The sequence below is a fragment of the Bos mutus genome, chromosome 26 (genome assembly GCF_027580195.1).
Source record: "Bos mutus isolate GX-2022 chromosome 26, NWIPB_WYAK_1.1, whole genome shotgun sequence".
NCBI lineage: Eukaryota > Metazoa > Chordata > Mammalia > Artiodactyla > Bovidae > Bos > Bos mutus.
In genome coordinates, this window is record NC_091642.1 from 6,563,191 (window position 1) to 6,583,714 (window position 20,524).

Below are 20,524 nucleotides of genomic sequence, written 5' to 3' on the forward strand. Positions count from 1 at the left end.
TCAATTTTTTTTTTAAATGCTACAAAATTAGCCTCAACGGGCAGCAACAACATCCCAACCTGTCTGTCGAAAACTCTGGCCATTTCGAGGACACCTTTGCCAAACTGAAAGACAAAACAAGAAAAAAAAAATTCTTTCATGCCTCTGTTCCCTCCTGCTCTCCAGGGAAATCTTGAGATGGAGATGGAGTCACATACCTCATTTTTCACATTTGCATCTGCCCCTCTGTCAAGAAGTAACTGGACTAATTCTTCGTGGTTATTCAGCACAGCCACCTAGAAAACAGGTCAACAGTGGGGTGTGAGCAGGAAGGGGATCTCGGTGCAGGCGGGTCCAGGACATCCACCAGCAACACCCTCCAGAGGCAGAGCCGACAGGGGCCAGCGGGGCTTTGCAGGATGGGCGTGTGGACCCCACTGCACAGCGCCGGCAAACACAAGGGAAATGGAAAGGAAATCTGCTTTCCTCCATGTGAGACAACACAGCCGAGGCCAAACCCAGACAGAGAACAGCACTCCTTTGTTCCGATCCCAAAATGGCCCCAGAGACTGGAGTTGGCAATGCTTCAAGAAATAGTTGTAAAAAGACTACAAAGATACTAGACTGGGCTCCCCCCAGAAAAATGCCACGATGACATCACCATGTCTTAATTCACAGACCAGTGGGGAATCATACACCACCCAAACCTGGTGCTTTTATGCAGCTGAGCTCAAAAGAAGGGCTCTTACGGGGCAGCTGTGACCTTAATCCCACACATCAAGCCAGGCGCTACACGGAGCAAGTCGTACCATCAGAGGGGTCTTCCCGTCTTTGTCCTTCACATTCACGTCTGCGCCTGCGTCAATCAGCAGAGAGGCAACCTCCTGGTTCCCCGAGACTGCAGAGACTCTCATGAGTGGGGTCCACCTGGAACCAGCATCCACAGCGTCCACCTGCGCAGCCACAGGGTGAGTGGCTCTCAGCCCACTTTCTTGTCCTGCACATCACTTGTGGGAAGCTTATAAAGCAATGTCTACTTGCCCAAATTCCCCCGATTTAGATAGCAGTCTTTCTAGACCTAGTGATAATCAGCTGGACTGTGCTGACTTTGTTCACATTTACTCAGTGAGCATCTGTGTTTGGGCCACTTTAAAGGATGCAGACAGGCCCCAAGATGCCTCTCACCACCCATGAGCATCTTCATTTACACAGCGTTCAAAGGGAAAGAAGATGGGATAGAAAAAGGAACATAATCCCCTTCTCCTTGGCCCCATATGAGCTGCCTTATTTTCTCCTGCCTAACTTTCCTCTCCTGTTTTTATAGTTTCTGCTTCTTTTTTTAAGTATCTTTGTAAGCAACGTTAAGTCCCTTCTGGAACAAGACAGGAATATAAACACCCACCCTGATATTTACCAATAGGTATTAATTTTAAGCAGAAGAATTACAAGTAAATACAAAGCAACCGGATCTCTGACATGAAGTCCAGCCTGAAAAATTAGCCAACCTAATGCCTTGTCCAAAACAAGAGCTTGCCTGCTAACAAGATGGGCCATTTCCCAATAGCCTAACCTATACCAACATCTCGCAATTTTGTGTTTTAAAAGACATTTTAAAATGAGGGAATGCAAATGTTGTCTCCTTCAATTCCATAAAGACTTCATCAATCCATGAGGCATGATACTGAAGGAAACATACACATGTGCACACAGATGGATACCTGGATGCACACACACTCTCACACACACACACCTGATTCTGTTACAGAAGAATTACTCAAAGAAATCTACAGCTTCAGTAAAACATCAGACCAGAATAACAAACAAGGACCTGCTGGAAGAGCTTTAAGACCCTGCAGGTGATTTGTATGTTTGAGATTATCCTCTGCAACACCGTTAAGATTTGCAGCTCTTCCCCCTGCAAATAACAAATAACCTTTCTGGGCAGCAAGCTCTGTTATGGTTAAATAATAATAAAATAATTGCCTGCAATTATAGGGTGCTGTATACATTTTCAGGGCACTCTCATGCACATTTTCTCTTTGGGTCCTGAAGATGAAACAGGGGTAGCTATTTTTATTCCTGGTTTACACATGTTTAAACCAAACCTCAGAAAAGTCAGATGGCCTTCCTGAGGTCACGTGGCTCATTAAATGTAGAAATGGTTCCCCATGGAAGTAAGTCACACTCAGTACAGATCATTCGATTCAAGAAGATGGGTGGTGATGGATTTGTTCCCAGGCCCATCCCTCCATTGTGCTGAGATCATCTATGTGCCACTTGCTGGCCACACAGAAATCTTCAATGGACGCATTTATGGAGCTGCAGTTCTACAGAAAAAGATGGTATTCACCCCAAATGAGTGTGTCCATAACTGAAGCACAGAGAGCCTACACTTCCAAAATTCCAGTATTTAAATGTCGGTGGCAGAGACCTGCCCTTCTTTCAGCAAAGGTCAACCATCGTTTTCAACTACAGATTCTCACTGGGTCCAAAGCATGAGCAGAACTCGTCATAAACCAAACAAGAGGAACGTGCCTGTCACTACCGCCCAAGGCAGATGTGGGCCAGCCCTAACCACCAAGGCCACAGGCTGACCCTTTGGACCCTCTGTGCACATTTCTAAAACAAAGAAAACAAGAAATGTAATAAAGGGATTTACGTTAATGACTGAGGTATTTTTCCTTCAAGGGGCCCTCTCCCCAGCACTCTATAACCAGTGAGATCCCACAGCTTAAGCCTTGCTTGCCCTCAGTCACTCTCAAGAGACAAACTGAGCAAATCTACAGGCATCTTCCAGGAGACCTAACTCTCCTACTTCCAAGTTTACTTTCCAGGTCATCAGTTTAACTTCTGAAAACCCTGTGCCATCTGGCACTCACCATTAGGACAGCATTTTGTCCATCTTTCCTTATTTCCATGCCCTACAATCTTTATTAACTTCTTTGAAGTCTTGAACTGAAGTTTTGAAAGTTATCAGCAGTTACCGTAATTGAGCTAATTCCATTTGCCCAACTTCAAAGTATCTACAGATGTCCAAACAACTCTAATTCTATTTGCCAATGTAGACTTGTACTTCCTGATGACTTGAAACCAGGAGCAACACCTGCTTCGAAGCAAAGACACAAGAGCTGGAATGCTCTCTTTTTGATATAGTTTGCTCTTTGGAAATTTTCTGTAATGATTCATCTTAAAGCAAAGAATAAAAAATGATCTAATTCTAAAAGCAGTAAGCTGCACTGTGACCGTAAGAGTTCTGAACGTCTCGGTGTGTCCAGCACCTGTGACAGTATCTGGTGTGTGGTCAAGACACAACCAAGCTTTGCTGGCAGATGGAAAGAAGAGATAAATGAGGAAAGGAACAAAAGAATAAACAAAGTAGAAGCAACATCAGGTCCAGCTTTGGGTTCATTCAGCAGTTTCCTTTTCCCCCCACACAAGTTGAACCTCCATGACAACCTTGAAGCCTCACTATCGTTGAAATCCTATAATGATCTTTTTGGTCCCAAGGCTTCAGGAACCTTCTTGCTCATAAGTCAGAGAACTTCCTCCAGTGTTGCTTGGTTCAGCTAATCAAAGGCATCCACAGGAGGCCCTGCTTCCCCTGAACCTGTGGAACAGCATCTAGGTTCCTCCCTCCACGTGTGCAGTTGATGAGGCGGGCCCCACACCTCACAGCCGTCCCCTATCATCCACTCAATCACGTTGCAGTGGCCTCCGTCTGCAGCCCAGTGCAGAGCCGTACAGCCTCCCAGGTCTCTGGTGTCCCAGGAAGCACCATGTCTTCGGAGATATTTCACAACATCCAGGTGTCCTGCATAGCATGCAAGCATCAGACTGCAACACACGGCAGAAGAAACATTTGGCTGTTAAGTGCAGTTACCACACTCAGGTCCATATGTATCCTCCCTGGTTTAAACCTAAGAGAGAAATCCTAATTTGGGTGGAAAAGTCAAGAAAATTATTCACATAACATGTATGTGTCTATCAACTAATAAATCGACTGTGGTACATCCATTCAATAGAATTCAGCCGTAAAAAGGAAATGAAGTACTGAAACAGGCTACAAGGTAGGTGCCCCCTAAAACATTATGCAAAATAAAGGCAACCAGACACAAAAGGCCATGTGGTGTATTAGTTCACTCATATTAAATGTCCAGAATAGACAAGTCCATAGAGACAGATTAGTGGTTTCCAGGGCTGGAGGGAGAGGAAATGGAGTGTGACTGTAATGAATTCAGAGCTTCCTTCTGGACTGATGGAAATCCTCTAGAGTTATAGAATAATGGTGGTTGCACAACTTTGTTAATATATTTTTAAAGGCTGAGTTGTACATTTTAGCAAAATTAATTTTATGGCATGTGAATTAAACCTCCAAACAATGAATAATCACTGCAAATGAGTAAAATGTCAGATATGAAATATACCTACCAGTCCATGGTGATAGTCAACAGAGGCAAAAGAAAGAAAAAATCTCCCTGGGCTCTATTAGAGATAACCATTAAATGAAATCCTTCCTCTAAATATTGACACTTAAAAGAAAAACAAACATTTTATTGTGCTTAAAATAAACATTTGTGTTGTGTTTATAGAATAAAATGAGTCCATCCTCGGTGAGGGAAAGCTCTTGTTAAAAGAAGACCACCAGCAAAATAAATATGGGAGGAATCATGGAATTAGAAAATCACTTTTCGGCAAGTCCCAATTAAACAGTGATTTAGGCAAGGATCACGGTGGATGCTAAAATTTTTGTATGAAAGGTTAATGGAGAATAGGATATTCACATGTACTGAATTCCTAGAACATAGATTACTTTCTAATTGTGATAGGAAACTATTACCTTTACAAAAGAAGGATTTAGCTGTTATACCCTAACCAAAGGATCGGAACTAGAATATCCAACCTGCATCACAACCCTGAAAACGGAAGTCACAACACCGGCCCTGAGGTGCTCTTGCTAAAGATGTTAACCTGAATCAAATCAATCTGTTAAACCTAATTTTAACTTTATTAGGAATAACAAACAAGTTAAATGCCTCCTTCACACCTAGGAGACAGTTGAGCAGATCACAAGCATAGGGCATCCTCTAAGATAGTTGATCCCATCTCCTCAAAAAGTCATTGCTAAAAAAAAAAAATTTAAGTAGAAAAAGAGAGGATTAGTTCACACGCGCACACACAGGGTTCACCTTTAGTCTACTTATGAGAAGTATTATATTAAGAAATTTCCTAATCAAGACACCTTTACCCTCCTACATGAGCCCCTTAGTTGGGATGGAAAAGACATATAAATGTCTTCACATAAAGACATGCGAATTGCTTTCTTTCTACCAGATTTTAGCAATAAGGCTATCCTCTGTAGCTCCCCAACTTCTCTCTGCTCTGGAGAAGTTCAAGGTCACTATCAGTACCTAGAAAATCTGAACAAACTCATTAGAACAGACAAACCACAGAACCTGTTTGGGGGGTAAGCTTTTTAATACATTTTCCAGTTTACTGTATGGATATGGGCTATTTCAGATGTTCTGCTTATTGGGTTGATTTTAATGGTTTTAATTTTTCTCTAAAAAAAAAATGAGTACCTGTTTCAATGATTCGATCAAATCTATTTTAGACACAAGCGTACCAATTTCTTTTCATGTTTAAATTTTCTCTGTTCTGAGTCATTTCAGATTTCTAATTTTTTCTTCTGAGATTTAAGACAAATTGGTCCATTTTATTTCTCAGCAATTTTTATTTTTTAATTAATTTATATTTTTAAATTATTTTTGTTGTTGTTTGGTACCTCTCAGCCTTTTCTTTTCTTTTTCCTTTTTGAGGCACTATGATTTTTCCTCACATGCCAGGATGTCTGATTCTAGATGAGTGACCACACACCATTGTGGTTCAGTTCCAAAATTACCTAAGAGTTACTTGAAACACTACTGTTTAAGTGTGTAAGTGATTGTTTCAATGTTACTAAAATCTGTTGCTGCACTATATCCAGAGGGCACAGTAGGCAGGCTTTCTGATTTTGGAAATTGATGTTCTCTTCATGGCCAACCAGGCATGATCAGGGTCTTCTAGCTACTCTTTACAAACCGATTCACAATGCAGATACCTTTACTCTGCATCTATCACATGACTACAAGCTCCTGAGCAAAGGCTTTGCATTTTGTTCACTGTTCTACCCAAGTGCCAAGCATGGTGAAGCCTGGCATGTGATGGTCATTCAATAGCTATCGGTTGATTTGAATTAATTAACTAAGCAACCACTAGCTTGATGATTAATTTTAAGTCTTTCTAAAAAATTTTCACATCATTATAAGAACAAGTTTGTGAGTATCATGTTCTTTTCATAAACTTCTCCTGTGATGCACTCAGTCCTTCCACCTCAGGGAGGTTGTTCTCTAGTTGAATTGTCATGATTGTTCCTCACTCTAGAGGCCCTAAGACTTTCAGTTAACAGAGTCAGGCAAAATGCAGTGAGAGCCCTTAGGGAGGTGCCAAGTGTCACAGGCACTTACAGCCAAATGCCCAGCACACAGCTGGAGATAACCATTTCAACATCCATCATTTACTGAACGCAGAGAGTGTGCTGGGCTCTGAGCTAAGGAGGGAAGGCGCATTATAATAGATATCCCCAGAATTACCCTGTTGGATGTTAACAATAAGTAACAAATGAACAAGCCAGCTTTTGAGTCACCATCATTCCTTTGGGAACCTATCACGTCTCAGTACTGTCAAGAGAAACAAGAAAATACTGGGGTTAAGTCAAAAGCCCTCTGGGAGTAAGCCGAATAACACAAAGCATGGCGACCACTTAGGGCAGGGCCCACACCTACCTGTCCTTGCCACTTCCATTCTGCAAATTCACATCTGTGCCGTGAGAAATGAGGATTTTCACAAGCCTAAACAAAACAAATTTCAGTATTGCTGGATAAGCAGTTTTGATGAGTAAGAACCCATGATAACTCAGGAAAAATGAACAACTATTTAAGACCTATCAACACACTCTCCTCCATCTTCAGAGGCAGCTGGCTTTAAAGACCAGGTATTATTAAACTGGGAAACCACCTCTCCACACCAAAAAAAAAGTTTTTGCCCTTTATGTGAATTATTCATTGAAAACAAAAAACTTCACCATATGAAACAAACCAGACTATCAAACTATCAAACTAACTCATTGTCACTTTAACGGCCATTTGAAATGTTTTCAAATGGTAGCATAAATGGAAATCCATGTTCTATTTCTTTCAAAATGGCATTTTAGTAGTTAAAATATAAATATGATGGGAAAATATTATTTATGCTTATCTCTGTTAAGAGTAAAGAAAATGGAGTGTGTCCATGGAAATTTTATCTGAGCAACCTATCAGACAAGTTTGTTTTCCAGAATGAATAGCCCTCCCCTTTTCTTTATGAGGAAATTAACATTCCAATAACCAGTTTCCCCAGGACATATAAAATACCTTGCAAAAATATTACTGAAATGGCTACCTCTCTTCTTTACCATGAGATTATACATTAGGTCCTCCCCTGCGTGTTGTCTGGTGTTATGATAAGAGCCACTGAGTTGGTGTTCAGCCCACATGTGGCACAGTTTCGGAAAGAGAATCCCCACAGCCTTTCCCCTCCCAAACAAGGGGTTCCACCCTTTGCTAAGGGATGAGGAGATAAGGGCCATACCTGGTGTATCCTCTCTGGGCAGCGACCATCAGGGCGGTGAAGCCAAATTTATTGGGAACATCAACCTTCACGTTGCTTGGGGAAAAACACAGAGGAGAAAGAGATTAACGCGCCTGCACCACTTCCTGTGGATTCACAGCTGACGCCTCTTGCAGAGCACAGGTGGTTAGAATGGTTCATTTTCCCGAAAATTCCAATTCCTCCCGGGCCATTAAGTTGTTGTTGTCTTAGATTGCCCTGCCTAATACGTTAAAGGATCCAAATTCACAAGGAAAGAGGAGGAAATTTCTGTAATTTCACTTGAAAAGGCCATTTTCTCCAATGCAGAACCATTATGCAATTCGATAAAATCCTCCACCAAGAGCAGGCCCCCCTCAACTATGGAGAGGACACAGTGTCTGCGCTGCAGGCTCTCAGCTCCACCCGCCACACGAGCCTGGAACGAGGGAGAGCCACAGTTCTCCCTTGATCCCGTCTCACCTACTGGGCATGAAGCTCTGCTGCTCAGAGAAAAAAGCCAAGCTCTTAAATAGCAGCTTGGAAGCTGTGGCTTTTTGCAGGAACCTTCTCTTCTCCAGCTTACAGAGCCTCAATTCAGAGATGACCTGTCTTCTAAGTGAAAGTTGCTCATTCGTGTCCAACTCTTTGTGACCCCATGGACTGTACAGTCCATGGAATTCTCCAGGCCAGAACACTGGCGTGGGTAGTGGCTCCCTTCTCCAGGGGATCTTCCCAACAGGGATCAAACCCAGGTCTCCCACATTGCAGGCAGATTCTTTACCAGCTGAGCCACAAGGGAAGCCCCATCTTCTAAGATGCTCAAAACTATCAATTCAAAAAGGGTCTGGGTAACATCACCCCCTTTTCATTTGGGAAGCAGCTGCAGATAGCCCATCTGTGGCATTCATGGTCACCATTTCCCCTCTAGGGTTTTACCAGTCATCTGAATTAGAAACAGCTGATTGAGTGATTCCTTAATTTCATCAGGAATTAGACATGGGCAGTTAGGGATGAAATTTGCCCAAATGCTATGGCACATAAGCAAGAATCAGAAGTTATTTCTGGGAAGAAAATACGACACCCAGACTTGGCATTTCTGTCTTCAATGTTCATTAAATAATGCCATTTATGTGGGGCTTTCTATGGTCATCCTTAAGAACCAGACTGAACTCACACCAGTCATCTGAGATCGATTTTGGAGCCAGCTTCTAAGCACTGCTGTGAATTTAAAAAGATCTAAATTTGTAAAAGGCAGAGTCCTCTCACCCTCCTTGCAGTATGCGCACCAACAGATCTTCATCATTCACGTTGACAGCTCTGTGCAAGTGTTCGCTACTTATGGGTTCTCCTGAAGAAAGTAGATGGAAAGCGGTCATCCAAAATATAGTGAAAGGAGATTCATTCCAGCTCTACTTCTCCTGCGGCCTCGAGTGGAAGTTCATGTTCACCTCTAAGAAGGCACCTGGCAGCTTCACCGAGTGTCTCTTACATGACATACGCCACTCCTCCTTTTACTGAAAAAAGACCTTGTTTTCACATATTAAGAGAAGAACATTTAGACTGTCCTAAAGGCTTGGGACGTTTTCAAGTTATAAAAGCACTGCTGTGTGGATGTTATTTTGATATTCGAAAAATAAACCTTTAGATTTCTTAAGACTTCATAAACGTCTCTTATGAGCAAGGGAAAGTTCCACCATCATCTCGATGGGCTGGTTTTGTTTGCCAGGGAGTCACTAAGCCATGTGAACAACAAACAAGAAAAGACAGATGGTTTTAACATTGGGAACCCACCCCATCAGTCCTTCCCTGGGAACATAACATCCACTTCGGCCTTGTAGGGGCAGAAGGGCTCGTACCCAGAGAGGTGGGACATGGTGAGAAAGCCTCACAGTGGGGGCAAGCCTGCCAAGTGGGGGAGAGCCCGGGAAGGGTCCTGAGAAACAGTAGCGGAGCAACAGGACAAGAGAGGCCCTTGGTGCAGTGACTCCTCGTGGAAGAGAATGGGGCCGAAGCTCAAAGAGGAGCCATGTGAGAGTGCAGAACCATGTGAAAGAAGCCGTCCAGCAGGACATTTATTTCATGGCTTCACGTGTTTCAGCTTCCATGACTTTCTACCTTTGTCGATGATTAAGTTTAAATGAGATAACACAAAGCACTAGACCAGCACCTGCACATTATTTAAGTGTCTTTAACAGTAAGAAAAAAAAAAAATCCACATGCAATACAGGAGACGTGGGTTCAGCCCCTGGTTGGGAAGGTCCCCTGGAGAAGGGAATGGCAACCCTCTCCAGTATTCTTGCCAGGAGAATTCCATGGGCAGAGAAGGCTGGCGGGCTACAGTCCATGGAGTCTCAAAGAGTCGGACACGACCGAGCACATATACACACATGCAGGTAACAGGAATGGAGTGGCAGGTGCCCTGGCCCCAAGCAGGGTACCTTTCTTCTGCCTGGTGTCCAACCTCCCACACACAAGTAGCATCCTACCTGCCCCCACAGGCATCGAGCTGATAATGCCTGGCTTCCGTCATGTCAAAGGGCTCGTTCATCTAACATGTCTAAGGAACTTAGTCATATATGGATGGGAGAGTTGGACTATAAAGAAAGCTGAGCGCCGAAGAATTGATGCTTTTGAACTGTGGTGTTGGAAAAGACTCTTGAGAGTCCCTTGGACTGCAAAGAGATCCTACCAGTCCATCCTAAAGGAAATCAGTCGTGAATATTCATTGGAAGGACTGATGCTGAAGCTGAAACTCCAATACTTTGGCCACCTGATGTGAAGAACTGACTCCTTAGAAAAGACCCTGATGCTAGGAAAGATTGAAGGCAGGAAGAGAAGGGGATGACAGAGGATGAGATGGTTGGATGGCATCACCGACTCTATGGACATGAGTTTGAGCAAGCTCAGGGAGTTGGTGATGGACAAGGAGGCCTGGCGTGCTGCAGTCCATGGGGTGGCAAAGAGTCGGAGACGACTGAGCGACTGAACTAAGTAATGTCCATCCCCAGTCTTCACTCTAGGGGGCACCAGAGAGAAAGAGACACACACTGGCTCCTCTCCTATCCTTCATGCTGTGGGGCTGACTTTCAGCTGTTATATTCTCAACTCTGAAAGAAAACATCCCCCGCAACCATCTTCTCGCATCGCACCTCAAGCTGCCTCCTGGGGCTCACCCCACACCTTACCCTCCCTCTTACATCCAGCCGGCAGAGGTCCCTGGTCACCTGTGCCGGTGGAGAAATGGTCCAGGGCAGCTCCCAGCTCTGGAGCCCCTTTCCTGCCAGTTTCCCTGGACGAGTCTCCCTGGACAGAGTACAAGCCGGGAAACAGAGGGGCAGAGGAATGAGTGGATCCCTATCAGAATGACCTTCAGCTGACACCCTTTCTTCTGTTCTGGTAAAATAAATTTAAGCCGAGTGAGAATTGTTCTTGAAACAACCATGTTGGCTGCTTGAGCTTGCCAACCTCCTCAAGATGTCTCAGCTACGTTATACTTCCTTTCCATCATCCCACACGTAGTTTTAGACCCAGGGCCTTAAATAAAAGCAGCACGATAAGCCATCAGAGGGCAAGGCCCACAGCCGGCCCTGGCCTTTGGAGAGGGGTCATCTCCAGCCCCTTGGTTTTGGGAGGGGCGATGGGAGGACACAGAGGTTTGCTCCCCAGGGGACATTTAGTGAAGTCTGGTGATACTGTGGCTGGTTGTCACAACTTTAAGGGTTGGTACTAGTGGCATCTAGGGGCTGGAGGCAGGGATGCCTCTAAACACTCTGCAGACCAGGGTAGCCCCACAACCTGAATTATCCAGCCCCAGACACCAACAGTGCAGAGGCTGAGAGTTGGACAGACTTAAAATGATCTATCCTTTAGTGAGCAAATGAAACCCAAAGTTCCCTTTCCCTCTCCCTTCCTGGAAAGGAGAAGGATGGTGTGGTGGGTAAGTCCGTTACTGTACCAAAACGACCCCACCCTGTGAATCACAAACTTCAATCGCCACTAAAAACACAAAAATACATGATTTGAATGGAATCGTTTAGAGGAACATAGGAATTGTGTTAGTCACTCAGTTGTGCCCAACTCTTTGCGACCCCATGGACTGTAGCCCGCCAGGCTCCTCTGTCCATGGAATTCTCCAGGCAAGAGCACTGGAGCGGGTTGCCATTGCCTTCTCCAAAACTGTCTAGACGAACATAGGAAGCTCATCCTATTTCTACTGAATTTTAAAGTATGGTATCCTAACTCAATCCTATTAAGTGAATCTAGGACTTTACACGATGCTTTTAGATCCTCCTTCAGACCATAGACCAGGACAAGAAAGGCTGAGGGAGTCGTCCAAGGAAGGAGTGTGGAGCTTGACTAGATGCTGACGTAGCTGACCAGTCCACTCTAAGCTTCCACTCTTACTAAACGTTGGGTACAAGCAGACATCTTAAATACACACCCAAGAACCCCAACTCCTGCCAAGTGTGAAGGGAAAGGGGAGGCCTAATAGCAGCCTTCAGAAATGTGTTGACTTCTTGGAATGTGAAGGGAAGTCCGAAAAGCACACACAGCGCCCAGCACAGTGCCCCCTGACCACCTCCAGCCCACGCTGCCCGTCTTCTCTGCCCCAGGACACCTCTCCTTGTGTGGGCCCTCCCCCTCCCAGCCAAGGAGCTCTGCAGCAGGCAAATATCAGAAAATGAAGGAAGTTCATTTCACGCTTAGAAGCTTGAGGACCACGCATAGCAGAGACCAGGGTATCATGATATTAGGATGTAATTTAAATAAATGTCCCCGGAGGCTCAGCCGGTAAAGAATCTGCCTGCAACGCAGGAGACCCAGGTTTGATCCCTGGGTCGGGAAGATCCCCTGGAGAAGGAAATGGCAATCCACTCCAGTATTCTTGCCCAGAGAATCCCATGGGCAGAAGAGCCTGGTGGGCTACAGTCCATGGGGTCGCAAAGAGTCAAACACAACTCAGCAGCTAACAACACGTTGCCTGTCCTGGCTTCTGTAACGGGTCATCAGCGCCCTCTGAACTCATTCTGAGAACAAAGGGACACCTCATAGAAGAGAAGGAAAACAACATAATTGCTCACTACGCCCTGCTCGCTGAGCTCCAGCAAAAGGAAGCAGTAACTGCCATCAGGGATGGAAGTTCTGTCTCAGCATTAACTCACTGACCCTCTCAGAGCCCTGCCAGGAAGGCAAAGAGGAACTGAGTATGACCACCAGCCCCGACAGGGGCCACCAAGGCTTGAAAGGTCTGCCTGGTTACAGGAATCGACAGAGAAACAGAAAAGAAATGCAAAGACTCGTGTGCAGGGCAGAGCAGCGCCTCCCATTCCCACTCTAGGCAGGAGTCATGAAGAACAGAGAGGAAATCCCAGGGTGAGCAGAACGTTTCAGTCCACCGCCCCCAAGCCCTCAAGACACCGTGGGTCTGGCCCAAGGGACTGCGTCAGTACGTTCAACAGAACATGACAAAGGCAGGCTTTGCATCTGTGGGTCTGTTCCTCTGACGTTGAGCCCGGGTGCCACAATTCCAAATACTGAACTGATGCTGCTGGTAGTGAGCACCCACGTGTGTTAGACAGGTGGCACTGGTCAGGTAGGACCTCGGGAGGGGACACCTGGCCAGGAGGAGGGGGGGACAGAGAAGCATTTGGAAGCCTCAGCTCACGTTCTCTAGGAGGGTCATTTAGCTGCAGATGCCGTGGCAGATATTGAAGCGGGGTGATAACACCTTTCTTGGTGGAATTTAAGTCTCTATTAAAAACAGTGAATAAATGATGAGCTCATTGGGGAAAATATTTGCCAATTAAGAAGCAGCAGCTGTTTTTCTTTCTTTTTAAGGGCCCAACTGATTAAAATTGCATGCCTCATTTAAGCAAGAGTCTCGCGTACTTTACCTGGGGAAGGAAAAAAAAAAAAGGCTGAGCATCCTTTATTCAAGCAAAGTACATGCTTTTGTGATTCATTAAAACACTTTCAAACCGAATGCAAATTATCAACCCACAGAAGCATTTTCGCTTGTTTTATATAATGCGCACATTTTTAATTCTTTGTTTAGCATAATCTGCCTCCTTAGGAGAGTCTGCTTTGTATATTATAGTAACAGCCTAAGCGAGCAGCAGCCAGCCAGAAGGAAGAGGCACCCGATCCTCCCACCCGGGAGAGGGCCCTGAGGTCCCGTGCGCGTCCTGGACGCAGGCGCGTCCGCTGTGACCGGACGCCCGGCTCCCAGGGCGTCGCCAGGAGCCTCGTGTCCAGCTCACCTTCTCCCCTGCAGGAGGCCTTGTCTCTCGACCCGCGGAAGCCATGGGCCACAGTGACAAAGGCTCTGGGCCACTGGACCAGCTATCCATGGCTGCCTCTCCAAAGTCCACTGGGCAAGGAGAAGGCACACCGGGCTTGCAGCACCGCCACTGTCAGCTGACAGACCAAGAGCTATGGCGGGTGGCGGTCCTCTGTCTTCCTAGAAGAACTCCAGGTGGTGGCCTGACTCCCCGTAGCCTCTGGCCACAAGGCCCAGGAGCCCCTGCCCTGGCTTCGGTGGGATACTAAGGATGCCAGTGGCCACCAGAGGCCCCTCTGCATCTGGTTCTGCTCACCTGGCAGGTTCAGGGGCACCTCCCCAGCCAGTGGGAACCAGAACCACCTCCTGAGACACACAGGAAAGCAAGCCGAGCCAGTCAGAGCATCTCCTCCTCCTCCCGGGTCTATCTCGGGGCATTTTGTTCACTATCCGCCCACACGTGTCTTAAGGATCTTCTATAATTAGACATGACTAACCCATCACCCTCGCCCTTCAGCGCACAGTAGGTGGAAGCCAGGAAAGACGAATGACTATGTAAAATAAGAGGCAATGGAGTGTTGCTAGAGGCGGGGAGACCCAGAGACACAGCTCTGTACTGGGGGAGGACCTGAGTGCCCGGCAGGCCAGCGGCAGCCCCACGAGGACCCACCTGGAGCAGAGCTCTGCCCCTGGAGTGGACTCGACAGGCCCAGGAGCGGAGGAGAGGGTGCCCCAGAACGCAGGGGTGGAGCCCCTGGAAGGCAGCAGGGAGCTGAAGGCCGGCCTGGGGGAGCCGCCTGCCCCAAAGCTGGCCCCCGGAGCCTCTCTTCACCCTATGGACTCCCTTCGCCCATGTTTCTCCTCTCTGCTCTCCTCCCTTCTCCATGCCTTCTCCCAGCGCACAAAGAGCTAACACAGGTCTGCCTTTTCTTTCCCCTAAAACACTCCAGGAGCTCAACAGCTTCCACAGAAAAGCAAGTGCGTTCATCCTCTCCAGCTTCAGGGCCAAGCCGTCTTTTCTGACCAGAATCTTCAGAATTGACCATTTCACGTCAGAAGTCTTGTCTGAAACTAAATTTCTTCACAATCAGCTGAGCACTGTTTAGGGGGTGTACATGATGTCACCACTCTTAGCTTTAACTAAATTCTCAGCTTGCTAAGCTGAGATCCAACCCCCTCATGGCCCCCATGCAATGGAAGCTGTTATGAACCAACCCAAAATCTGAATGACCTTTCCTGCACACAAAAACTTCCATGAGTAAAGGCCTTACAGACACGACTGAAACTCACTGAAAACATATACACCCGTATTCAAGCCAAATGCTACACTGAATGAACCTTGAAAATAACATTTAACTCACAAGAGGTGGATTCCCTTTATGCAACCGAGAAAAAGGTTTGTCTGTGTTTTCAGTGGGTGGGCCGGGAGGAACACTTCTGACCGTTTTAATCTTCACAGCATTCTAGTTCAAAGATGTCACTGTGTTATAGACACACACCTTCAAAATGCTTTAAAATACCGATCACAGGGCTTCCCTGGTGGCTCTGTAGTGAAGAATCAGCCTGCCAGTGCAGGGGAAAGTCAAAGTCGCTCAGTCGTGTCCGACTCTTTGTGACCCTGTGGACTATGCAGTCTGTGGAATTCTCTGGGCCAAAACACTGGAGTGGGTAGCCTTTCCCTTCTCCAGGGGATCTTCCCAACCCAGGGAGCAAACCCAGGTCCCCCACATTGCAGGTGGATTCTTTACCAGCTGAGCCACCAGGGAAGCCCAGCCAGGGGGCACAGGTTTGATCCCGGGTCTGAGAAGATCCCACAGGCCTCGGGGCAACGAGGCCCATGGACCGCAACTACTGAGCCTGTGCTCTGGAACCCGGGAACTGCAACTACAGAAGCCTGTGCGCTCTAGAACCTGTGTGTGCTCTGCGGCAAGAGAAGCCACCGCAATGAGAAGGCCGCTACGGCAATGAAGAGTCATCCCACTCGGTGCAGCTAGGGAAAGCCCATGCAAATTAATGAGGACCCAGCACAGCCAAAAATAAATAAACCTTTAAAAGGGAAAGTATGATCACAGAAAATATTTACACTCCTAAATCGGCCTCTCACCCCTCCCCGACTGCGTCCCCACACACGTGTCCCCCCCCTCCGCCACATGTCCTCACCCACGGCATCCCCCGGAACCAGGTTTATGCGTCAAGTCATGACGATGCACTGACGTTGTCTCAAAGGGACAAAATGCCAAGCAGACCTCTCCCCTGAGGTCCCCCAGGCGGGCAGCCTGCTTCTCAGCCTGGGAACCCTTGGGGCGGCCCACACACCCCCTGGCTTGTTTCCTAAGAAAGGTGACGTCATCCTTTTTTTTCCCTGAATGTGCGCTCCCAGGGTAGCACCAGCCAACACAAAAACACATTTGTTTGAGCATAATGCGACTTCCCTTGTGGGATGGCCAGGCCCGGCCAGTGAACAATGTTACCACGGCGTTCAAAAACGGAGCGGTTTCTGCGTGCGGTCAGGCCGAGCAGAAAGCAGAGCATCTTCCCCTCCACGCCGGCCGGTCACCATTAGACAAATGGGCTCCGAGTTCTGAATACTCACGGGTCGTGGACACCGAGACCACCGGGCTGTACGCGTACTCTCCGGAGGGGCTGGTGACCTTCAGCCGAAATCGGTACAGGGTCCGCGGTTCCAGGCCTTCCACCACGTGCTTGGTCGCGTAGCCCCTAGACGGAAGGGAGACCCGCAGTGAAGACAGCCGGTCATGGAGGCTGCGTCCTCTGGAGCTACCAGAAGGGCGGGCGGAAGGGTTTCTGAGCATTGACTACCCCCAGTACGGAGCTCACCTGAACGGACGGCCGTCTCTCACCTTGGGCTGAACTCCTGGGCACAAAGGACAAACCAGGCTCCGCTCCTGCCCCCCGGGTGCCCTCCACCCCAGTCTCCCTCCCGCAGGCAGACACTCAGCTGGCACGTGACTGTGGAGTAAGTCCCCTACACGAGAACCTTCAAGCTGTGAACTCGCAAAGACGTGGGTCCCATCATGCCCGTTGTTAGTTCACGAGTCTGGCGTACATGGTCACGTGTGTGCACGCTCTTCAGGAGGCTGTGCTTTTGTGTACTCTTGTTTGCTGAGTTATGTATCATTTACGTGAAAAGCCTGACAACCCTGTTACCGTACTATAGAGCCGGATGTGCTGGTTGGACTTTGCTGGACTCAAAGTAGACTTATCGACTCGCTCTTGGAACGGACCTCACTCGTATGTAAGGGACTTACTGTACTGTGGACAAGTGGTCACGTTGACCCGTGATATCTGTCCTCAAATGGCCAAGCTTCACAACTGGAAGCTAAGCTCGGCAGTCCGAGAGCACACACGAGCTTCCTGGGTGGGGGTTTTGAGCAGGTGGACAAGGCTATCCGTGGCGGCTGTGGCCCCACTGCGGGCAAAATGCCCCTGCAGGGAGAGGACGTGAGGAAGAAGAGGGTGTGAGGAAGGAGGGGACGTGAGGAGGGAGCCGCTGGGGAGATGGGTGGTACAGGAAGGGTGCTCTCATCACACCCCGCGGTCCGTCTCAACTGGGAAACATTTGCGGGAAGTGGGTGCTGAACATTTGGAGGACAGAAAGCTGGCCAGAGGCTGCGACGGAAACCTGCAGGCCTCCGGAGGCAAGGGTGGGGATCAGACCATTTGGAGCCGCAAAACAAGCCCCGGGAAAGGCAGGCAGGCCGTGCTGCCGGCTGAGGGCTCGGAGAAGGTGCCAGGAGGCAGGGCCAGGGGCCTGTGTGTTTGACTCGCCACGCTTTCTAGGACACCAGGTCTCCAAAAGCCCACGGACTTGTATGTCATCCAGCGGTGCTCCCAACCTCGAGTTGTCCACGGATGCCCCCTGCTATCCTCCTTCTCTCACATCCCGCGCCTGGTCCACCAGCAAAAGTTTTCAAAACGGTCTTTAAAACCCTGAATTCACCACTGTGTTGTCTCCCACCTAAATTATTACAGACGCTGCGCAGTTAATCCTCCCTGCTATGGCCACCTCAGCTCCTCCCTCAGCAGCCAGACTGACCCTCCTGGGGCAAGACCACCACATCTGCCACGGTTTATGGGGGCCTGGTGGCTTCTCCCCTGGCATAGGGGCGGCCCCCAGGACCCCAGGGGTCTCCTCCCTGGCCCAGCCCCTGTCACCCCTCTCATTCACACCACTGCTCAGCATTTCTGGAACTCCAGGCATTTTCACCAGCTGTGTCTTCTGCCCGGGACGTTCTTCCAGACACGCACAGATACCCCTCCCTTGCTCCTTCACACAGATGTCACCCACTCAGTGAAGCCTTCTTCACCTCCACGCCAAGCCCCCAGCTTCTCCTCCTCAGTACTCACCACCATCCGACACACTCTGTTTTCACTTCTGCCCCTTCCTTATCATTCATCTTCCTCATCACGAGGGAGGAATTAGGATCTGTTTGTCCAGTGCGGTATCCCCAGCAACCAGAACAATGTCTGGCATATAGAAGGTGCTGATTGAATGAATGAATGAGATGCATGATACGGGAAATGACTATTGGAGGAATTTAGAGGGATAGATAACAGGAGAGCAAAAGGAACGTCTCAGTCAAGACAGAACCTGACTTGGGTGGAGGGAAGGATGGAGCAGGGTGGGAGGGAAGATTGGTCTGAACAGGGAAAACAGCTGAACACACGTGCAAGAAAATTCAAGGCGTCGTCCAAGGACATAAAGCAGATTTCACTGGAAGGTTCGTGCTCAGAAATAAGAGACAGGAAGAAAGGCAGGTGGTGGGCAAAGTGAAGAGCATCAAATGTTAGTCTGCAGGAGTCTGACCTTCATCCTGCAAGCAATGGAAACGCATTGCAGACAACATGAGAAGAGGAAGGTTAAAAAAGAAAATGTGGGTTTTGGACAATCACACAGCAACTAAAAGGGATGTGGACAATTACATCAGCCACTGTGGACAGCTGGAGGACCTGGGGACTCAGCAGTGGACAACTCAGAAAACAGATCCTCCTTGCAACCTCGCGAGGGACGTGCTGGAGTCGAATGAGAGACAGCACCGAAAGGATGTGCAGAGGGAGAACTCACAAAAGCTAGATCACGGGCTGTCAGAAGGGGCACCCGCGTCAGATGACGGCACCCATCCTAGACTGGCTGGTGAAGCAGAAGAACAGAAAGTGACGGCTCGAAACAAAGTTCTTAAACCCACAAGCCCAAGGTCAGGTAGTCTAGATTGACGCTTTTTTAAAGAAAGGCATTTCCTAGTTTTAACGACACACCTGGGGGGAAAGGGATGGAACCAAGAAAAGAGGTCAAGATTAACGTGGTCTCACTCTGCCACCTAGTGTCAAGGCTTGTGCTAATCCTCTGAGATAGCTTGAGCATCTCACACTGATAGCTCAGGGTTGGGGGTCTGAAGGCCTCCGGGACAGGTCCTGAAACACTAGGCAACCAACCAGCTGAGCTTCCAGGCCAGGCAGCACTCAGACCTCTGAGAAACCCAGGCTGGAGGCCAGTGGACATGACTGCTCACACAGCACAGGAGAAATGGAGACGGGAAGTAAAGGAGCCCCTAGGAGAGCCCCACCTGACGTCTCCAAGCTCGGCTCATGGTACTGAGAGAGACAGCAGGAAAGAAATTGGATCTTTTTCTGTCTATATAGGGATACTTATATCATCTTTCATGCTTTAGGGTGGATTTGTTTGTTTTTTTCATGTAAGTGCATGCATTTTTTTTTCTCTAGGTACAAAGAATCATTCATCAAATTGCCAGGATACCGTGGTTTGGGTTTGCACCCTCACCACAATGCCACCTTGAGCGAAGTCCAGCCAAGCACTGCAACTGTTCTGCATCACGGCTTCATCGTCACCAGGATGATGATTCTGCCCTACAGCTCTCCCTGACGTCCCCACTGGGGAAAGCGTAAGAAGTTCGTGGGATCACTCTGAACGATTTCTCACAGCCAGATGTGAAGCTGCGATTATGTCAAAATTAAAAGTTACATCTAAAACCATACTGGTACCTCATTTTCAGTCTTCTTCCTGAAATACAAAGTCATTTTACAAACAATAGACCTGGCAAAGGAAGAAATAAGGATTAAAGTAAAAGCTAAGGGCCACGGCGGGGAACAAATGACTTCTTGATACAAGTATTTTGAGGGCCTCCTGTGTGCCGACACTGTCTGGGAGCTGGGGAGACAGCCTGAAGCAAAGCAGGAATCTTACCTGCCTCTCGTGGAGTTTAGATGCTGGGGTGGTGGGGGAGACAGAAAATGAAGAGACCAACAGCAAAGTGACTCCAGCAGAGCCAGACGTCACGAGAAAATGAAACCCGGTCACAGCAGAGAAGACAGCGGGCTGGAAGGAAGGCTGCCTCGGGGAGCCTCTTGAGGAGGGGCCAGTATTTGATATGACATGTGCATGATGTGGAGGAACCAGCTGTGTTACAAACAGAAGGAGCACTTTGCCGGTGGCGGAGTGGATAAGAGTTCGCCTGCCAAAGCAGGGGGCACGGGTTCGATCCCTGGTCCCAGAAGATTCCACATGCTGCTGAGCAACTAAGGCTGTGTGCTGCAAGTACTGAGCCCATGCGCCACAGCTAC

General features: G+C 47.9%; 1 protein-coding gene across 2 annotated transcripts in view; it reads right to left on the reverse strand.

Annotated features, from left to right (window-relative positions):
- Positions 1-20,524, reverse strand: part of FANK1 (fibronectin type III and ankyrin repeat domains 1) — a 110,530-nt gene that overhangs the window by 3,393 nt on the left and 86,613 nt on the right. For both annotated transcript variants that reach the window (XM_070363569.1, XM_070363568.1), the window contains exons 3-10: positions 16,518-16,642; positions 8,911-8,992; positions 7,645-7,719; positions 6,801-6,866; positions 3,648-3,813; positions 789-932; positions 198-275; positions 60-104 (exon numbers count right to left, since the gene is read on the reverse strand). In XM_070363569.1, coding sequence (XP_070219670.1) covers positions 60-104; positions 198-275; positions 789-932; positions 3,648-3,813; positions 6,801-6,866; positions 7,645-7,719; positions 8,911-8,992; positions 16,518-16,642 — 781 coding nt within the window. The remainder of the gene's footprint in view (positions 1-59; positions 105-197; positions 276-788; positions 933-3,647; positions 3,814-6,800; positions 6,867-7,644; positions 7,720-8,910; positions 8,993-16,517; positions 16,643-20,524) is intronic.